Source organism: Triticum aestivum, chromosome 6B (genome assembly GCF_018294505.1).
Source record: "Triticum aestivum cultivar Chinese Spring chromosome 6B, IWGSC CS RefSeq v2.1, whole genome shotgun sequence".
Taxonomy (NCBI): Eukaryota; Viridiplantae; Streptophyta; class Magnoliopsida; order Poales; family Poaceae; genus Triticum; species Triticum aestivum.
Window position 1 is genome coordinate 6,074,693 of NC_057810.1, and position 22,026 is coordinate 6,096,718.

The 22,026-nt window shown below is 42.4% G+C and overlaps 1 protein-coding gene across 1 annotated transcript; it reads right to left on the reverse strand.

The window, feature by feature from the left end:
• Positions 1–2,917: 2,917 nt before the first annotated feature.
• LOC123135374 (E3 ubiquitin-protein ligase UPL3) lies at positions 2,918–12,748 on the reverse strand. Its single transcript, XM_044554418.1, has 18 exons — positions 11,711–12,748; positions 11,290–11,400; positions 10,994–11,110; positions 10,715–10,882; positions 10,450–10,611; positions 9,486–9,725; positions 9,267–9,388; positions 7,725–9,126; positions 6,799–6,891; positions 4,856–6,430; positions 4,478–4,708; positions 4,278–4,382; positions 4,091–4,171; positions 3,946–4,014; positions 3,736–3,864; positions 3,534–3,653; positions 3,249–3,441; positions 2,918–3,151 (listed from the first exon to the last, which is right to left on the reverse strand). Exons 1-17 carry the CDS (start codon positions 12,473–12,475, stop codon positions 3,376–3,378), a joined length of 5,556 nt encoding a protein of 1,851 aa, XP_044410353.1. The 5' UTR covers positions 12,476–12,748; the 3' UTR covers positions 2,918–3,151; positions 3,249–3,375.
• Between the last annotated feature and the right edge of the window lie 9,278 nt (positions 12,749–22,026).

Here is a 22,026-nt window from a genome sequence, read left to right on the forward strand (position 1 = left end):
TGCGCAGGTATATGCAAAAATTGTGTCGACTAAATGTCTCCTTCATACTACTTACTTATATTGATGGATTAATTCGTTGAACGATGCTTATCCTCATTTTTTTTAACAATTTGGTGAGATCAGATCAGATTTGAGATGTATTTATAACGATCACATAACATGGTGTGTTTCTTTTTGAGCATCATGATTTCAGGCGAATGGAAGGTTGGAGGAAGATTTTGGAAATGGCAAAGGCGTCGGCAAGGACATGAGACAAGGAAACATTCTTCTATGTGTTCCCCTCTGCTATTTAAGACTATTGTTGAAACTAAGCAACAAAAATTCAAGTTGAATTAGTGCCACCAACCAACCTTGGTTTTGTTTATAATCTTATAATCCAGTATTTCATATGCGAGTTGAGGCAATGATACAGGTCTTTACAGGAAAAACAATGGTGCATGCTATTTCAGGTAAACCAAAAGAGAATTTATGCTTGAACCTTTGCTTTTAATGCAAGTTCACTGGACGACTGCTGTATATTTAAGTAGCAATTGGTTGCCTGGATGAAGTTGGATGGGAGATTGCCATCCTGCTTTTAGAAGTCATGATTTTATTTGTTTGGTCGGATGTACATGATAGGTCTGTATCCCATTAAAATGAATATATCTCCAACCAGGGAAAATCCAAGTGGTAAAAAAAATCAAGTGAGCTGAGCCATTTCTTGCCCCCACTGGTTAAGCTTAAACATGACGTACATATTTCTCTTAGAGAAATGTTCACTTGGGGCATTTGTTGAACAACACCTTTTCTGAATCGCAGAAATTAATGGTCTTGGCCAAATGCTAGGTCGAGTATTCAACAATTCTCTACCTTCTATAAGCTCTTCACATGCACATACCTCTGGTTTGTGTAACATCTGTAATTGATGACTTCCAATAACTTTGCCCTGAAGGATTTATTAATTCAGAATTTATTTACGCGCCACTGGTAACACTTGTATTCGCTACTTACATGTCATTACTTTATACTACTATTCGCGAGATAAAGGGTATTTTTGGACATATTGTTCAAGTATCTCTTTATATTCTGGAAGTGTTGTTTGAATTTTGATCAAATTGTAATCAGTTTGTCCACCTTCTTTGTTTGGTACCTTCGCAGAGACAAGCCAAAATGTAAATGTTGGAGATGCTATATGAGCACTCCAAGTCTAACACCAGCATTGTTTTTGAAATAGAAGAAAAAATGCTTAAGCTATCTACAAGTTTTCGAGAAGTGCACTAAAAGAGCATCATGATCTCATTCTAACAACATTCTTCATTAAGTGATCGGCACCATCATTTTTTAAGATGGGGAATTTTTTTTTAGGAAGATGATGAATATTTTCGAGAAGAAGAAATGACTTCCCTTATTATTTCTTTTGCATGTTGAACATTGCTCGATGTGTTACCACTACATATATTGCTTAAAGGAACTAAGTTATTCTAAGAATGCTGGTCGTGCTATTTGGAATTTCAAACATACTTCATATATTGTACAGTATAGAAATGAATAAACTATTGATTTATACATTTCTTTGATAAATATGATTTGATTGCAAAATCTGATATGCAAGAGGCTATGGAGATGTGATCTTAGGATGTTGAAAAAGATGGCCTCTAAGTTCTTCAACCGCTTTTAGAAGTTGGGCTCCAATCATAAGAAGAATTGGTACTTCAAGATGGAATTTATTCCGCTCCACATGTAGACGGCATTTATTTTCTCTCTCAAAGAAAGTAGATGGCATTTCTTCATTTTTGAGCAGCTGTTGCTTTTGTGTGTATATTGGATTGTTTCTTGAGATGTGATATTCATTTATGAAGTAATATGGAATTTCATTCAAATTTCTACAGCTGCGCGCGAGCTTGCGAAATTTAAGCGATCAGCTCGGCTGACAAGTGGTACTGTCATCCTCACTGCCCTGCTCTTGGATCATCACTCAAGCATATCTTTGTGTGCATGATCGTTGGTGCAGGTTCTGCAGTTTCTTCGGTGCAATATACACTGACAAATGGTGAGCTAGGCAATGTAATATATAGCATGGATTGATGATATTTGCATTATCATTTATTTCCTTAATGAAAAAGATACAGTCGATTCGAATAATTTTTAATGATAATGTTTTATCGGCAGTAGCAGTTGTAACAAACGTTATGTGCCTTAGGAAAATTATGTTGGTGTTGATATCTTCGTGCCATTGATATATTCTATGTGAGGCTGTTTTTCAGTCATAACAAAATTTAATGTTCTTTGACAACCAATCAAAACGCCTAATGGATGAAACAACATATATTTTTGTCTACATGCAACAACATGATAACAACTATGTCAACTTGAAAATAAAACTTAAAATACAACTTCAGCGACATCACAACATGGTGTCCCCATTTAACTCAATACTTTTTTGGAACATTTATTTTGTATTTGTACGAAAATCAACTTTGACCAACGATTAAGACAAATAATGTTTCCTTGTTGGGTATCAGCATCCTAACATTTATCAATGAACACATTGTTTGTGTATATATTGATCAGTTTGCATAGGATATGGATCATCACTCCATCCCCTGTTTATATGTTGCAGTCTGGAGGTACACACAAACATACCCAACGACTTACTATGGAAACTCTCAGCGTGTGGCAAGCCATAAACAAGATGCTATGCATTTTCTCATATAGGTTCATCATCTATATTGGAGTAATGTAGCAGGACGCCACATTAAAATGTAGTGGAGAAACCCACGAAACAACACGACATTCTGGAAGAAGAGTGGCCGAGCATATTGGTCCTGTTTGAAATGTTGCTTGCATTAGCATGCCAGCGACCGATTCCGTAGACCTGGAGTTTCGAATTTGGGCAGCAAGGTTTACACCATGACAAACTCGGAAACGAGACAAAGAATAGTCTCAAACACACTAGCGCGCACGAATTTATTATTGAGTTACACATGTACACAATGTCAAAGCAAACATAGCAACATTCTCAAATCGGTACATAGGACAGGGTATCGCCAACAAACGAATAAATCCTTACGACAAATATGTATACTCCTTTTTATTTACATGTACTGGAGGGAAAGGTGCTCCTGATACTTGTCGGTGGTGCTCGCGAGGCTCGCCGCTTCAGCAAGTTCAACTGAAAAACCGCAACACAAACACATGAGGATGAGGGGAAGCAAAAGATTTCACGACCAAGCCAAACAGAATAAGGCTGGTAACAGCCAGAACCTGACCTTTCAAGCTTTCTGCAGAGCGGCTGGTAACCTCAACCTATGTTATTACAGGCAACGAAGAAGAAAACTAATTCGGGATAAAATTGACGGGCGTCCAATGGTGAGCCCTGTATCGTTAGTTATCAGCTCAGGATAGATCAAAAGATCCACGGCCTTCTAGGATGGCGTAGAGCAGCTTCTTGCGCATGACTTCCTGCGAGGACACGCCCAAACAAGCGAGTTAGTGAGGATACAAGAGCGCGTTAAAATTTACCAGCAAATACCAGAGAATAAAGCCACTCTTACTTTTGTGGAATATGGGGGTAGCTTGAGATAATTGGCACATGTCATGACACTGGGCAAATCGTCATCCGCAGCGTCTGTCACCCCGCTTGTATTCAAAGTACTCACCCCACTCGAGGGGTGCTGACAATCAAAAGAGATAGCAAGTTAAGAAAGAAACATAGCATAACCAAGACGTATGCACCAGATGTCTGACATAAAGCACCTTTCGAACTATGGTAAGCTTGGGACTAAGGGCAGCCAAACCACCAGTTGGAAGCCGAGAAGCACCAGTTACAAACTGGCAGAATGCATGCTGCTGATCAGGGGTAAATTCCGACATGATCTCGAGTAGCTGCAGACAAGCAGAGGATCAAGAAATCGTCAAACATATACAGTGCCAGATTAAGATACAGGAAAATACAGGCGCACTTACATTTATAATGGCAGGACTTTTAGCAGTAAACCCATGATCAAATTTTATGTTATCCACCAGTGATTCAGCCTGCAGCAATCAAGGCTAGTTCAGTGGAAATGTAACAGAACACAACTGAAATCAAGAAAGGAAGATGAAGCATTACCTCCCATATTTCTTGACGACCACATATTAGATAATCGAGCTCTTGAGGTGAAAATATTTGGAGGGATGAGATATCAAAGACCTAAAACAGAGAAAAGTATGCGGGCATTTAGGAAAAATAATTAAGTCTTGAGACATCTACAAAATAATTAAAAGGAGTTGACAAGCAAACAAGGTGAGGTCAGCACCTGGTTAAAACCTGATCTGAAAGCTTCAACCTGCTTTATAATCCCTGACTTCACTGTCACATCAACTACCAAAGAAACATACTCCTCTAGGTTGTGGATATTAACCTAAGTGGAAAAATAAATTCTATCTATTACTCCCCGCATAAAGACAAAAAAAGCAAATGCAATCACGAAATCCCTAAGATAAACACATCACTTACAATTGTGTTTTGCTCGCCTTCCTTGAGAATGTAATCGGGAAAACCTGGAAGTGTAAAATCTAAACACAAGTCCTCGATAGGAGCTCCACGGAAACGCAAGTCTGCAACTTCTAGCTGATCCTTGCCACAAGTGGACTCAAGGAACCTCTTACGCTCAACAAGAACTTGCAGTTCTTGCAGTGTCTTTCCAAGCTCAGCATCGAACGAGATAATGTCGAATAAATCAAGCTCCTAGCAAACAGAAAGCATTTTGCATTAGTAATAAATGCTGAAAATGGAAGGAAATACAGCGATATAAGAAACTCATGTAGAACAAACATAACAAGATGAAAAAAAAGAATATTGTTTTCACGAATAAGAGGATCTATATGTACTTACCTGTCCAAGTATGAGCTTATAAAATGCTGTTGACAAAGGCAAATCTAAAAGCCTTCCATCCTGCAAGACTTTAGCCACAACTCGGCCGACCAAGCGAAAATATTCGACAACTTTGAAGAATCTGCTACCCTCCGAGGTGTCAACATTTGAAGGCCAAGGGCGAGGAAATAATCCAAGAGGAGCTTGTATCAGATTCCGGGTATCTTCGGATGAGTTGAGTTCTTGAGGAGGTGGCACATCATCGTCAGAATCCACATGGATCACACCATTCTTGTCGATTTCCATTTCTGAATAATCGTCAGGCAAACTAGATCTCCATAATCCCAACCGAGCACTCTGCAGTTCATGGCCCAGTAGAGTATAGAACTCCAAAGTAGGACCCAGCCCTGTTCCAACCTCACCAAAGTATTCCACCTCAAGAACAGCTCTCTGACTAGAGAACATCTCCATGACTTTAGCGGCAGAATCCAGAATACGGTTACGGGAAACACGAACTTTCTGGCGTTGTAACCTGCCAAACCGGACCTCTCTTTCGCTAACAGTGTTGGGGTTATCACCCTGCTGCTGCTGAAGTCGATTCAACGCTCGGGACAGCCCAAAAGCTGTGGAGTGGAAGTACTGCCTCCTCGTTTCGAAGGGGAACAGAAAGGGGCAGGCTTTCGTGATCTGATTACACCAAGAAGGTAAACTGCCACTGCAGAGTGCAAGAACATCCTGCATTTGCCGGGTAAGCTTCGGTGTCAACTTACTGTTGACGAACTCTTCTGAAGGCACCTTGGTTCCAGTTTCATATAACTCATCCAGCGTAGAGATTTTCCCCTCAGCGAAATCATCAGATGCTGCCTGTGCTCTTAAACGAGGGGATAGCTGATTCAGCCCCTCTAATACACGTAACAACGCTAGAATGCTGTAGGTTGAGTTTGTTTTCTCCAGATCACATGGAAGTTCCCCTTGTAAGATGCTATCAAGAAGTGAAACCTTGTGTGCTTCAGAAACAGATCTGCAAGATTCTGATTTTTGATGCAACGAGGCAGAACTACCTTGGGATCCCTTCTCAGCTTGGCTATCAGCCTTCTGGTAAGTTATCGTGAACACGTCACCCCAGAAGCGGTTTCCATCATTTGGTAAGTCAGACCCATTGAACCTTTCTTCGTCATCCTCATCGAGCATCAGTTGGCGTTGGATTGCTTGATATACGGTCAAATTTTTGCTAAGCTGCTTCCCACCAGCCATGAATATCAGTTTATTGTGATCGCTCATGCTACCTCCAAGTGACAGGCCACGCCGATCACGACCACCTCTAACACCGCGACCACCACCAGAAGTCAGCCCAGCCATTGTCGCAGCAACAAATGACATTGCACCTTGCGATCCAAAGGCACCCGCACTTCGAAATTCAGCAGCATTTACTCCCCTGCCCATAATGTTTCTAGCACTGGAACCAGAACCAGAACCAGATGATGGCTGCGCCTGGCTATCACTTGCTGAACCAACATTAGAGTCATCAGCGTCACCCAATTTCACATCATGCACGCCATCTTGAACACAAATAGGAAGAGAGCCCTCTTGCAGAACCTGAGAATCTCAACATCGTTATTTATTTAGAAGCAGAAAGAAGTAAAAGATCTTCAGGGTGTTGAGTATGGGCTAATCTTAAAGCATGCCTGTTAAGTTTAGTGTCTTACAGCTTATAATCTCAATAAACTAATTTACTATATGAGCCACCCCCAATGCCCCTTTGTATTCTCTGTGGATGGATCACTTAGGTCAAACAGGGAAAATATAGAAGCTTGTCTACGCCCAACTTACACCTAAGCATGAGTGTAAAATAGGCCAGACTGGCTGGCTATCTAAACTATCTCATGAACACATTAATACTCCAAATACAAATACATATGAGATTTACGAGAAAATGAAGAGGATTAAATCATAAAAACTATCACCTCATGATCATCATCTTCATCCTCTGAAATGTCATCATCATCAATCATTAAAGCGTCATCAAGCTCAATATGAGATGTGTCCAGCTCCTCATCCTGCACATAAGCACATAACAGATAAAGAGGTATTGCTTGGTAAAGTTCCAGCTCAAGTAAAAATCCAAACATTATCCTCAGATTTTCAATCGTGAGCTTGGTTGACTATGGCTTAATCACCCTTGCACATTATGGCAAACTATAGCACCATTAATCACAGAGAAAATCACCAGGAAAGAGCCAACAAACAACCACGAGTTATATATAAAAGGGATAAAAGGATGGGGAGCTTTATCTCTTTCTTTGCAAGCTACAAATAACAAAAATGGGCATGGCACAATGTCCAAAAAGATGCATGTTTAAATATCTGGTGCTAGCCTAGGGTATGTGCCAATTGCACTGGTACTTATGCAAATATGCCTTGAAACATGAAGCCCTCTTTTTCAAACATGATTTACATCATTGGTAAATATATACAGCTTGTGTCAGACATAACAACGATAACGAGATTCAAACCCGCATGAAATCCATGCACAGCTTATTGCTACAAATTCCTTATGATATCAGTAGCTTTCACAGTTTGTGCAAAAACAGAAATACAAGATTTAGTATGTTTCTCTATTCCCAGATGTTTTTCTGGAAGATGTAGTTCACTGAATTATCTAGCACCTTCTAAAGCTTACGGTGCAAGATGCAGCTACATAACAAGAAACAAAAGGAAGTTATCCATTTTTTATAATTTATTATTATTAACTCGATCTTTCTCATTTTTTATATCACAGCTTAGATGGATATGCACTAGAGTCTTATAAGAAACTATACTGAAATAACAACGACATCCTTTTTTGGGGTTCTCTTATTCATGTAGAATGCCAAAAAAGAGGAAATCATACCTCAGAACTACTGTCGCCATGTGTTTGCTTCATGTCCAAATCTTTCTCTGAGGCAGATTTTCTGCGGGTAGCATTCCTTGTGTTCGGTCCTTTCGGTTCAGCTGAGCTTGGTTTTACAACGGCTTTGCCTTTAGCCTTTGCACTACTACTGCTTTCCTCTAGAGACTCCTTATTAGATGTACCAGCACTTGCAGCAGATGACTTTGATCTTGTTGTTGGACGGCGGGCTGATGCAGGTGTTGATGATGCACCAGCAGGGGCACCAGGTGTGACAGATTCAGAATTATTTGCAGAAGCAGCTTGAGATTTGGAAGCAGCCTCACCGCGCTGAACTCTGGGCCAAAGAAAATCTTCAACGGCTGCCAGACTCGCAAAGGGATCGATAAGTACAATATTTGATGAATAATCCCGAAGTGATTTTTCGCCTTGAGCTCGACACAGGCGCAACTTGAAGGGTTGAGCTAGAGCACCAAGACCTGAGGTAAGACGGGAGCCTCCAGTACCAATTCTGTTAGACTGGCTGAGCACAACAGGGAAACGTTCCAATGAACATAATGCGCTTTGCAGTTTTTGGACCAAAAGAGTCATTGGAGTTTCACTCCTTTCATGGTCAACAGAAAGGGCAACAGATATGAAGGACTTGTATCGCCTAAGCGCCTGCTGGCGAAGCTTTGGCAGGTTTGCTTCGGATACCTTTTCCTTCCCGAATGTCCCACATGACAAATAGTCGAGAAATGATGTGATGACCCCGCTCCTGATGAACTCAAATGTGGAGACACCATTAGCTTTGCTTAGCTCAGCAAGCATTTCATTTACTATCAGGTCTAACTGCTCCTCCACATCATGTGAGATGTCAAAATGGCTACGGCTCAAGGCTTTTGATTTCCCTTTGGCTTTTGTTACGACATTTTCAGTTGCAGTATTCAACTTTGCACACAGTGCTCTCAGTTTAAGAAGGTCATCAGTGACTCCAGCATCGCTGGAACCATGGTCTGAAGGGAAGTATTTATCTTTGAACGACTTCGCACGGTCGCTAACTTCAAAACGGAGGCTGGTGACTGGAACTTCTGTAGAGCATGGCGATGCACTGGCAATGCCAGAATTGGAAACGTTTGATACATCTAACAAACTGTTTTCTGTAGGTGCAGCACCCCCACGACGACGTTGTCGTCTAGGGCGTGAGGACATAACAGAATCACCCTCCTTATCCTGTGGCGGTACCTGAGGAGGCACCATATTTGAGGATTCCGGACATATAAGTGCTTCCACAGCATGGACAACACCTTCCCTCACAAATAACTTGGAGAATGTCTCGGGAAGTTTTTCCATCATAATTTCTGCTATCTGAAGAGCAGGAATCAGCACTTGTGGATCTTTCCAAGCAAGAATGCCTGCTAAGAAGCTGCAAGGGACATTTGTATAACTCAGCAAGGATCAGAGAAGACAAATTGTCTACTGAAACGGTACATACAGCCTCCAATGACTGCAACCATTCTCTAGAAGAAACGAACCACACATCGTAGTAGAAACTTGTATTGGTACCTGGATATGTTTGTCGTGCTAAGGAGGGTCTGGATCATTTCAGCAGAGCTATAGCACATTAATTTCCCAATGATAGATAAGCACTTATGGCGTATTGGTGCATTTACACTTGAACCGTACACCTGTCCGGCAGGAGAGGTTATTAAGCATGAGACCGAAAAATAAGTCCAAAAGTTTGTAAATAATATTCATCAATAAGAAATAAACATGAGAGCAGACCTGTGTCATTACGGGCAATAAGTCCATACCGAACTGCTGTAGAAGTTCGGGGTGCTCTTGTAATAGACTCTCATGGCCTGACCTCTCATTTTCTGTTGAACCAGCCCCATCTTGTTTGGTGGGAGCTGGTCTCCTTGTAGAAGAGCCTTTAATAAATACACGACAGTTTGTTGGTAAAGAAATTATCCCCACAGGCAAATGTGGGAGCAAATCATCAGCAAGGCTCACGATCTCAAACATCTGCAGGGTTGAAAGTAAATATATGAACACCATTCGTGCAAGAAAATCATGCAAGCATATATCACCCTCCCACTCCGAATCGAACACATGCAATTCTATGTTTTAATTAATGTTTGAGCAGCTAAGCAAGAGAAGTAGCTGCAGACAACATTACACATCTATATCCAACACGTGTCAGATTCTTTTGAGAAACTACCAAATATGGTTGTTGGAATACTTGTGCATTTCTGTTCCCTATCCGTGCATTTCTGTTCCCTATTCTAGGATTTACTTGTGCATTTCTGTTCCCTATTCGTGCCTCCATAGAACTTCTCAAAGGTTTTGATGCAAGATGCCTCAATCAAGCATGATAACTAAATTGGTTGGCCAATCCATGCTCCTAAGACATGGCATTTTGACTTGGCTCTATAGTTTTCTTTTGGATGATAATCTGCACGTTCATCGTCAAGACAACTGTGGACTAGTTGGCTATATAACTCTCTTCAGTACTGAAGAAAAGTACGCATGTGTCTGGCATGTATAATTACACAAATGTTACGGAACCTTTCCATTTTCAGCAACTTGTGTAAATTGCGGTGAGGATGTGAAAGAGGCAATGCTAGTACATCATCGTTAGCCAAATTTCAATAGGTAATACATACGATTTGGATCTCATCAAAGATAGTAAAAAGTAGTCATAAAGCTAATACCACAGAATAGTAAAGCCAGTGGTAGATGTAATTACCTGATCAGCAGGCCTTGACAAAGCTGGAGCGACTGATGTTCCGGCAACCAAACCAGACCCTGAAAGAATTTCTTTAATGGTGCCACTAATGCCAAGAAGAAGAAGTGTTTTGGCTGCCAACAGCGATCCACTCGCACATGTTGAGAGAAGACGGGTTAAACCCTGAAATGATGAGCAATCCACACTTAGCAAGACAACAACAACAACAAAAAAGGCCAAAGTAAACAGTACAGAAGGATAGCAAAACACATTTATTTGTGTATACCGTATATGTCGATGTGCTCAGCGATGTCTGGCCTGGGGAGTTGCTGATGGATACCAAGTTAGCGGCTTGCGCAACCAACCCATGATTGCACAACTCATCCAACTTCTCTGGCTGGTGTGCAAAGGCCTCTGCAATGCGTGTTAAACAAACAGAAGCATGCTCTAGTACCTGTAATGTGCAAAACCAAAAGGTTGTAACAATTGCATGTATGCCCTAGCTGGATTCGAAGTTTGTAACAAGAAATCACGGGTCAGAAGCTTGGACTTCGAAGGCACATACCTTAGAGTCGTGATGGTGTAGGAGATTAGTGAGCAATGGTACCGCTTCCATGACAAACTCGGATGCATCGGATGGCAGCTTCCTGCAAATATTGGCAGCAGTAGACAATGCAACTCTCTAGAAGAATGCATGTCCACCAAGGAAACATATACATTAAGTAGAAGCAAACAGTGCACAAATGAAAAACAGGGGAAACAAAACTGAAGTAAAATGGAACCAAGGGGTATGCTCTGTGAATATGACAAAATGAACTACATTCTGATGAAGAAACCGTGGAATTGAATTCGAATAAATACCTGAACACCAGTGGAGAAGAAGTCCAGATACGACAGGAGGGCCATTAGTGCACCAGCTCTCAGACAGGCGGTCGGATGCTCCAGCGAAATCTTCCTCAGAGCTTGCAGAGACTAGGAGAATCATACAAACATATACCGTAATTTGTCAGTATCTTGGCAAGTGAATGCATGAGGGGAACAAGAAGACATGTTTGTCTCCCATGCGAATCTACTGAGATTAAGTAGAAGTAGAAATATCCGTGATTCATGACAACATAATATCCAGCCATAATACACGCTAATTGTCTCACCGCAGGCCAAAATATGGCGCGAACACATGCAAAATTGTAAGCAACAGCATATTCATTTCACAGGCACAAAGAAAAGAAAACCAGTTACGATGGAACAATTAATTTCTAGGTCGGTTAATTTGGCAATTCACCTGCTCGGCCAGGTCCATGTACTCGATGGTGAGGAGCCGGGCGCAGAAGCACGGTATAGCGCCATAGTGCACGACGGAGGAGCAGGCGGACGGCAGCACGTCGACGAGGTTGGCGAGGGCGCGCGCGGCGAGCAGCATGACCTCGGGGCTGGCACCGGGGCCGTCCTCCTCACGGAGCAGGCCGACGAGGAGCGGCACGAAGGCGTCAACGGGGAAGGCGGCGAGCGAGTCCTCGGTGCCGATGGAGAGCATCTCGCAGAGCTGCATGAGGGAGCCGAGCTGGCGCGACTCGTCGCCCTCGGCCTGCAGCCCGGCCAGGATCCGCTTGAGCTGCGCGGAGGTGGTGGAGGAGGCCGCGGCCGCCGCCGCGGAGCCCGGCAGCAGGTCGTCGAGCCCGGCGCCGAGCCTGCGGAGGAGGCCCTGGAGCGCGGTGCTGGCGGAGGTGAAGGAGGGCGGGAAGGGGGCGGCCGCCGAGTCGTCGTCCTCCTCGTCGTCGTCTTCCTCGTGGTGGTGGTGGTGGGGCGGCGCGGGGTTGGAGGTGGAGGAGGGGTCCAAGTCCTTGCCTTTTTCCGCGGCGGCGGCCGCGGCTGCCGCCGCAGCGCGCGCCCGGCGGCGGGAGGACGGGGACGGGTCCATCGCGGGCGGTCCGGGGCGGCGGGCGCTGGCGCCGGCGGGGACGGCGGTGCGGGCGCGCTTGGATGAGGAGGCCGGGGAGGAGGAGGAGGGGGTGCTGGCGGCGGCGCGCTTGCGGCTGCGCGTTTCCATGCACGCGGCGGGCGGTCCGGCGGGGCGGCTCGCTGCCGTGCCTAGGCGGCCGGCGGCAGCGGGCGCATCGGGCGGATCTGCGCCTGATTAGTCCCCGCGGGCGGATCGCCGGAGGGGGAATCGATCCGGTGGTGCGGAGGAGGAAAGGGGATCCCTAATGGAGGGGGCAGGCGACGCTAATGGCGTGGGATTTGGGGATTTCTCGAGGGTTAGCACACGCGGAGGAGAAAGACGGGATTTTTGCCACTGACTTCACTCCCCCTCCTACTCCCGGACCGCTTCTCCCCTCCCCTCACCCCCCCTCCATTTTCACTCCCTTCTTTTCCCTTCCTCCACCAATAAAAAATATTTTTTTTGCTGAATAACAATATTTAATTATCATATTTTGTAATAGAAAAAACATTTCCGTCTTTTTTCACCCTTCTTTCGTCCCTAACTTATATCTTTGTTTCAGACAAGACCGATCGACCAGGCACACAAGGAGGAGTAATTTTCAGGTGTGACGGAGTTTATAAACAAAAAAAAAAACATGTGTAACTTCACTATGCAAGAACTCGCTAGAATACTAGATATATATATATTACTTGGTGTTCAAGAAATACAACTAAGATCCAAGAGTTAAACATTGGTCTTCTAAATACCTAACTTGATGAAGATCACCAATGTATCATTCATATTAACTAGACCGGCATAAAGATGACCTATAAAACATAATACCATGGATAAATCATGAATTAGTAACTAGCTTGATATAATAGTAGGAGATACATTACACAAGCGGAGCTAGGTAGAAAGAATACGTACCCACAATGCAATTAAGTAAAAAAAGCATAGAGAATTATACCTGTCATTACATACCTAATCTTCTTCTTTAGCGCCATCTGCAAACCCTCGCGAACTCGCCGAGTGGCCAGTCACCGCCTCCCTAATTGCGGCCTTGTGGAGTCCCTATCGTCGGACGTCACATGCCGGTCCACACCTCGTCGATCGTGGCCTCCGGAGTCCCTGTCACATGTTCGCCGGTCATCGACTGAGCGCCAGGCGGGATGGCTACTATTAGCCTGTCGTGTTGGTGTGTGCGTCGTGCCCTAAGCCCTTGTCATGCATGCTGCAGCCGCCTCTTCGTCTCGCGAACCAGTGGTCAACCAAGCAGGAGCAGTCGTGTGATTCTTATGAACTTGGATCGATCAATGTGCGGTCAGCCCATGAACATGGCACATCACTCCATCGTCTGCCAAAACCTGAAAATTGTGCAGGTCTATAGTATATCTACATTATATATTAACCCCACATTTCTTTTAAGAGGGAGTAGTATATTACGACAGCTTAGGTATGGCATTGGCCAAAACTTGCCATATTGCTAGCTTCGCCATTGGCCACCCATGCGCATCCGGTCGCCTACCGAAGGATCAGGGTTGGTTCAATCTCTCCCCTACGACTGCACACAATGACAAGCGGGGGGGCTACAAGATCACGGGCATACAAAAGGAAAATTAAACGAATTCAAAAGTGGGGGGCTACAGGATCAGGGCTCTTTAGACGAATTCAAAAGGAAAATTATGACATGTATACGTTAGGATGCAGCAAGGTCTGCTGGATTTCACGAGACAGAGAGAGAGAGAGAGAGAAAAGAATGTCTTTAAACACTGCTCATACAAAATAGATATAGATATGATGATGTAAAAAAAGACATCGTGCATGCTCGTTGGTGGCGGCAGAATGTATGGAAAAGATTAACAATAATTCTACCCTTTTCGCCCATCATATATATGTGTTGGCCTTTGCCTAGTGCCCATCTCGGTCAGGCGCGCGATTTTGACCAAGCCTGGTTCCTACGTCGGCTAGGTGTGCCATTTTGACCAAGCGTTTCATTTCTATTTCACAAAAATAAAAAAAGGGTAAAGAGAGCATGGGCAAAACAGCCAAAACGAATTTTGTGCATTCTAGTTTTGTACGGGAAAAAATTGTGTGCATTCTACTAGTTCCGTACGAAAAGGAACTATATGAACAGGTGTTGCCCCCAAATTAGCACGTGCTGCCTGTTATCAAGAAAATTAATTCCGGTGTATAATATACTCGTTGCGTGGGCCCCACATTTCCCTTTCAAACGATGATGATTGACCTTAAATGGGCGGGCCCACGTGAACATGACTGAAGGCTGTAAATAGGGTTCGCAAAAGGTCCTGTACAGCAGACATGGACAGGTAGATGCAACCGACGAGATTTCACTGTCACGCCATATTTTCTCTCTTCGTGTCATAAATAAAGAGAAGCCCCATTTTGGGTGAGACACACATGATGCCATGCCAAACACTCGACAAAGACACATAAGAGCGAGGATCTGTGCGGCTCCCAAGCTCCATTCTCCATTCTTTTTTGGAAAATTGAAACGTACTACATGCTAGAATTGCGCTAAAAAGATTGAATGTAGCTTGTACCCATCAAAAAAAGTCAAATACTTTTGAACTTGTTTGCGTTTTTTTTTAAATCCCAAAACGAAGCTCCAACTAAAGCTCAGTTGTCATCCTCTTCCATTGATCCTGACTCAGTATCTCGAAGGTGCTCATAGGAGTAGGGGTATGTGCGTGCGTTCATAGGGGGTGAGTATGTGCGTTTGTGTGAGCGTATGTGTTTGTGTTGTGTTCAAAAGATAATCTCTTACCAAAAAAATGCACAAAATATATGAGTGCGCACTGATTGCAACCTATCGTAGATAGGAAAGTTTTCCATATGTGTGGCACCATAAGTTTAGTTGTGAACTGGACTTTGTGAAGATCCTACGCAAAACCAATATGACTTGATAGTCTGAATTTTATCTAGTTGAGTGGGTGTTCGCTTCCAGGAGTCGGATGAGCGCGTCCGGTCGCCCAACCGCCGTTGCCGGGCGAGCGACTCTGTTCCCACGAGAGCTATATCTCGCATTAAGCGAGGCGGCATGATCACTCGTTGTAGGATTCACATTACTCGGGCTGGCTCATTCACGCACAGTGAACGAAAAAAGAGAAGACAAAAGGGAGCACGGGGTGATTGGAACCACGGTCTCCTGGTATCAAGCAAGCGTGGCTAGCCACTAGGCTTTGCCTTAGGTTCGTGACAGAGTAGTAAGGCGAGACTACTTAAGTCCAAACGAGTCGGGGTTTCCATTGTTTCTTCTCTGTATTTTTTAGGTTTCTTTTTATATATTTTTGTTTTCTTTTGTTTCTTCTTTTTTTCTTCTCGAGGCTTTTATTCTTTTTCTGTTTCTTAGGTTTTGTTTTATTTGGTTTATTTTGTTTCTCTTTTGGTTTTCATTTTTTGGGGATTATTTGTTTCTTTTGGTCTTCATTCTACATGTTTTGTATATGCTAACCACATTTTTCTAATACATGTTACAACTTTCCAATACAAATTTATTTTTTTAATATATGATCAACATTTTTATATACACATTTTAAAAAAAATCAAATGCTTGATTAAAATTTTTCAAATACAAGATTAAAATTGCTGAATACATGGTCAAAAAAATGCTATACATTTTTCACATTTCTATATGCTTTATTGACAATTTTAAAGTTTAAAATTTTGTTTAAAATTTAATATTTTTTAATACATGGTCAACATTTTTTATACACATTTAACAATTTTTAAAAGCTTGATTAACATTGTGTAAACACTTGTTCAATATTTTTTTTTTCAAATGCTTGATCAACATTTGTATATACATGATCAATTTTTTCATCATTTTTCATTACATGGTCAACATTTTTTATACACATTTAACATCTCCGAAATGCTTGATTAACATTTTTTAAATACTTAGTTAAACATCTTTTCCAAATGCTTGATTAATATTTTAATATACATTAATACATGATCACATTTTTCCTATACACGTTCAACATTTTCTGAATGCTTGTTCAACATTTTTCAAATACTTGTTCAACATTTTTCAAATATTGTTTGTAGAGTGTTTATTGTAACATATATATTTAGAATATTCTAAAGTATAAGCAAAAATACAAAAATAAAGAAAAAACAAAAACAAAAAAGAGGTTGTGGTCTGCCACACCCGTGGGCCGGCCCATCTCGCTCGCCTCTTGAGCGAGTCAGAAGCTACACTCGCTGAAGGCGAGATATAGGGTTGCCCCTCTGTTCCTCCTCAGTCCGCACGCCAGGGCAATGTATCTGGTGCACCGGGGCAATTGGTGCTACCGGTGCACCAAACCCATTGAACATTAAAAAAGTTTGAAAAATTCGAAAAAATAGTGCATCAACACAACATCAATCTATATTGTCACAAAAATTCAAATCATAAATCAAAACAAGGCTCAAGATACAAAAATGACAAATTTGACGTCAATGTGTTAATGGGCCAAAACTGAAGCCCAACTTGTGTTATGTACTATTCAGTGTCAAATTTGTTATTTTTGTATCTCAAGCAATTTTTGAATTTTGATTCAAATTTTTGTGACAACGTTCATTGATGTTGTGTCAATGCAGTAAATTATTTCTGGATTTTTTTCAAACATTTTTGAATGTGCAATAAATGACCGGTGCACCGGTAGCATCCATTGCCCCGGTGCACCAGATTCATCCCCTGCATGCTAGTTCGTTTTCTGCCGCATAGGTGTCCACAAGGAATAGCAAGAGTTGCCGACTTGAACCAGCGGTGGATGAAATCCATGCCCCCCCACTCCCACGTCAGCTTCTCTTTCCACCTCCACTCGTCGCAGGGACAAGGAAAAGTCAAAGCAACCATAGTGGTTCAGAAAATTCAAAACACAATTAAGTCCAGAAAACTTAGTCATCTATTAGGCTCCTTGGAGCCCGGTATCTTACATTCTTAAGAAGTTGATCCCCACTACTAGCAATTCTTTCAACATGCACACTATCCACATCAGCATAGTACTATGTCACCGTTCTCCACATGCTCACGTATATTTTCTTTATTCTCTACACGAGCGTTTTCTCTCTCTAGAAGGTTCCCATCGACCGGCCCCTCAATTACTCCCCCCATCAATTTATTTCCACCGCTTCTTCTTCTTCACTAAATACCCATCGTCTTCGTCTCTTCCACTATTTTTTCTTTAAAAGAGACCAACAGATTTCTGATTCCTTCCACGGAAAAGATAAGTTGCTATCGGAGGAGGAGGCGTCAACACCAACATCCGGAGCATCTGCAAAGCTCTGCGGAGGAGGCGTCAATACCAAGACGACATGCACACACAACATCACATTGATCCATTGAGATGTTCGTGCGGTGGCAGTTCTGTCGATGCTTGACATGGTTGTATATAAACGGTTTAGACTGTCTTGCCCAAGCTGCAACCTTCACGTTGCATTGGTATGAACTATGAATGTATGACTCCTTTTTTAAGGCAACATATGTCTCATTTCTTGCTTTGTATGTCAAATTGCAGTAGTAATTTATTTTAGAGAAAAAGTAGTATATTCAAATTATTCATCTCTTGCCTCACGCAAACAAATATTTCAAATATATTCATGACTAAAGGAAATAGCTTCAGGGTGGTCATAATAAGCATGTCGTTGTTTGGCGACTTTATTAAGTAGTGCTACTAGAAAAATTCAGTTGTGTATGTTTGGAAAATCATGTAGTACGCTACATCTACTTCCCATGATTTACCATTTTACATAATTAATAATATATAATTTTTGAAAGGATTAATAATATATAATAATGCCTAAAAAAGAGTACTATGGGAAGAAGTGGACAACTGCAAATATATATAGCAGTCAAAGAAAAATAAAACTTGCTAACCGTTGGAATTATTTTACCAGTAAAGGAACTACCTTAAAATATATATGATCCACCCGGATCAGAATAAGGTTAGATTAACTACCATGTATTTTTCACCACATTGATTATTGCCTACTCAAGGTCATCCTCCGTACGTACATCTGTCAGGCTGAAGTAGAGTAGGAGTAAAATCTTCAGTTCAGTAATTAATGCTTTGGCCTCAATATCTAGCAATTGTTGTTCCAGAAAAAATTCTCACAAAATTGGTTTCGTTTCTTTGCAGAGAAACTGTATTTCTTAACCTTATGCAAAACACACAATTAATTTGGCAAAGTGTAGAATCATTTTTTCTAATGAAAGATCTCGAGAGTGGGACAACTTTCATCAGGTTCAAGGGAATATTAGCTTAAGTATCATACAAAGCGTGACGCAATACAAACAACTAGCATAACATGGATCTTGCATGATTTTCTTATTCGAGCAAAGTCTAATTTGTGTACGGAAGTCACTAATTTTTAATATTCCCATAAATCTTTGTTGTTTTCTTGAAGAAATGCCATTATTAAATTAAACCGGTAACTCTTTTCCGTTACATGATGGCCTCTAGGTTTATAGTTGCATTGGTCCATTGACACCATTCCCCAAATTTATGGTACTAGATTTCGGAACTATTAGATGGGTGCATAACAATAATTCTCTACATCGAAACCATTAATGTCCCTTTGTTTCTAAAATCACTAATACTAGAAGAGCATTGTTGTCTCCTTGAAACTAAAGAATCAAAATATTTTTACCTCTATCTTTGGGGTACAGTTTGATTTGACTTTTGTATTTCAACACAAACCTATTGTCTAGCTACGAAATGCGAGTATTAAAATATATTGTTGTTATCACAACTAAAATATTATTCAAAATTCAGTAATAAATCCTATCGATTGTTTTCCTTTTATTTCTGATACATCCTCCTTAACTTAATTATGCTCACATGTCTATGAGTCACACTTGGAAAAGCTCTGGCTACAATATAAAATAAGTTTGTTTCATCTTACACAATTATTATGATTGTATAATAATGTGCATGCCTATGCTCTTTTTTCTATTCATTCGTTTCTTTTGTATAGAAATTGTAGATACGTGTAAATATGTATCTGGAAATTTTGTACATTCTATTCTGATTTATTGAATTTGGACTCATGTAATATGTAAGTTTCTATTAGCAACATATATTAAATTTCTAATTACATACTAGATTTGTATAATATGTTTATAATTGTGGATATCGCTAGCCCGTGCCGTTGCATGGGTTGATGACTAGTGGCCAAAATAGTTTTTCAACATATAGGTGATTTTTGTCATGGTAAAAAAATGAAGGTAATGGCAGTTGGGCTGGACCGCTGGAGAATATGTATGCTAAAACGAGGGCTGGACTGTATCAACGGATGTTTGCACGGGCATACCTATCCTAGTGAACTAAAACAATTTCTTGCATACATTAGAGAGCTAGCAGTAATTCATGCTTCATGAAAGGGTTCAGTTTGGAATCATGGCTACTTGATAACCTAGAACATGACCAATAACTAATCAGCCGCAAGTAAAATTGGAAAAGTAAATTGAAGCTTCTACCCACCAGTATTGATCTGATTTCTCACAACACAATAGTTCACAGAAGTTGTATACATTTCTGGAGGTACCTCGACATGACTTACTCTCTCCATTTTTATATACAAGGCCACAAACTCATATTACAGGTATCAAGGTAAAATTTAATGCCTAACTTTATGAACAAGATTTCCTTTTCGTTTACTGGGATCATTAATACATCGCATGCATGCAAGGAAGGGATAGAGAGCTGATTGGAGTGTCATTATGACCGCATGCAAGTATTAAGTAGGTTGCTAGTTCGAGAAAATATCATTAACTTTGTCTCGATGATAATTGGTGGCCTTGTATAGATGCAAAGTGTATTTTTCATAGTGGCCTTGTATAAGTAAATGGAGGGAGTATAAATTTTAGGAGTGTTGTACATTGCAATATTTTTATTATCCCTGTACTGGTAAAAACAACTAGGCACACTGTACAATTCGTGAAGGAGCCTAGATTGGTCCAGAACATGCTACGTACAAAGCAACATCCAAAATAAACAGAATATAAACAAAATAAACAAAATAAAGATTACTCCGGATCCACGCCCCGTGTCCGCCAGAGGGGAGGGCACCCGATCCATGCGCTCTGTCCGCCGGAGTCGAGGAGGGAGATTACAGATCGGGCACCCAGCAGATGCGTCCATGAAAAGCAAACTTCTTCTTTTTTTTCATGGTAATACGTGTCTCATTCATATCATAAAGAACAAAGTACAAGTCACGTAAAGACCGACATTACAAAACTGAAAAGATAGCAGAACATCTCTAAGCTTGACACCAACGTCCGTCACCTGCCTCTGGCACCACCGCAGCAGCCACCGAAGAAAAGAATGACGAATCACCTCCTCACCCGAGCTCGACGCGGCTCCATCGCTGATATGCAGCTTTACGGACCTCCAAGATGGCTCACCAAAAGTGAAACCCTTACCGTTGAATGAATCAGACCGGGGCAACACCCCGGACACACCATCGAACTCCAGATCTGGCAGCCCACCACGACAAAAACGCCGAAGGAGGAAACCATATTTGCCATCCACCAACCACGAGCCCAGCACATGCTCCGTCTTCCAGATGTCGTCGATGCAGACCACAATCTGCATCCGCTCCTGAACTACCTCCCAAGCTCCGCGCCAACGTTGGAGCAAACGCCGTCGCAACGGCGGAGCCCGAGGACACAGGTCCACCACGAGGATGCCGCCGCCGCCACGCCATCCTTGCTTGAACAGATTGGTTTCCAAATCCATCCCCAACCATAGGACCGATGGCCTCATTAGGAAAGGATCCGAAGAATCTTTATTCAGCGTTGTCATCGTCGCCGCCGAAGCAAAGACGATGAACAACCTAAAAACCTAGACTACGAGAGAGTAAAAACGATCCACACGCGTGGATCCGGCGACCCCCCTCACCACCGACGACCGAGGTCGCCGGCAGAGGACGTTGGAAGATTGGCCTCCTCCTGGCGGCGGCTAGGGTTCCAACCGCCAGGGACGAGAGGAAAACAAGTACAGCTGGAGTTCGGGATCGCGATCTGAGTAGCAAACTTCTCCTCTCCTCTCCGGCCACGACACTCCATCACCGCTGGCTACGAGCCTCCCCGCCGGCAGCTAGAAAGAACATCAGCTCGATCCGCATCTGGGCAGGAGTCTATGCAGACGCCAGATCCATGCTCCTAGCCGTTTGAGAGTATGAACAACATGGTTGCCGCGCGGGGGGCAGGCGCGGTCGGCCCGGTCGCCGGCACGAACTAGAGAGAGACCGGCGGTGGTCGTCCGCACGAACGAGGGAGACAGAGGTTGTTTGGGGGCAGAAACCAGGAAGAGAGACGAAAGGATAGCGTCAAATCTGTACCGCTGGGGGCCACCAAGCCTGTATTTCCTCCGTATCCTGATTCGTATATCTCTCATGAAATGGAAAAGTGGCACAGATCCCTATATATCTGGGCGGCCCAGATAACGAGCTCAGTTGAGCTCGGGAGCCAAATAGCCAGTCCCACCTCGTGGCGTGCTACTTTCTTTTTGCCCGATCCCCTCCATGAAGGCATACCTCTGATAGAATTTTTATTAAGCCTAACACACATACATACTTCCGTACAACTTCTGTCAATGTGTTGAAGATTTAGCTGCCGATCGCTAATTACCATGTATTCTTTATATGGTTGCTACTTGCCATAAGAT

Bases quoted from the DNA above. Each gene is read 5' to 3' on its own strand.
- LOC123135374 (XM_044554418.1), bottom strand. From the start codon at position 12,475: ATGGAAACGCGCAGCCGCAAGCGCGCCGCCGCCAGCACCCCCTCCTCC. The intron at 11,111-11,289 runs GTATTTATTCGA...GCATTCTTCTAG, and splicing joins TCTTCTCCACTGGTGTTCAG to AGAGTTGCATTGTCTACTGC. The intron at 10,612-10,714 runs GTATACACAAAT...TCATCATTTCAG, and splicing joins TGAGCACATCGACATATACG to GGTTTAACCCGTCTTCTCTC.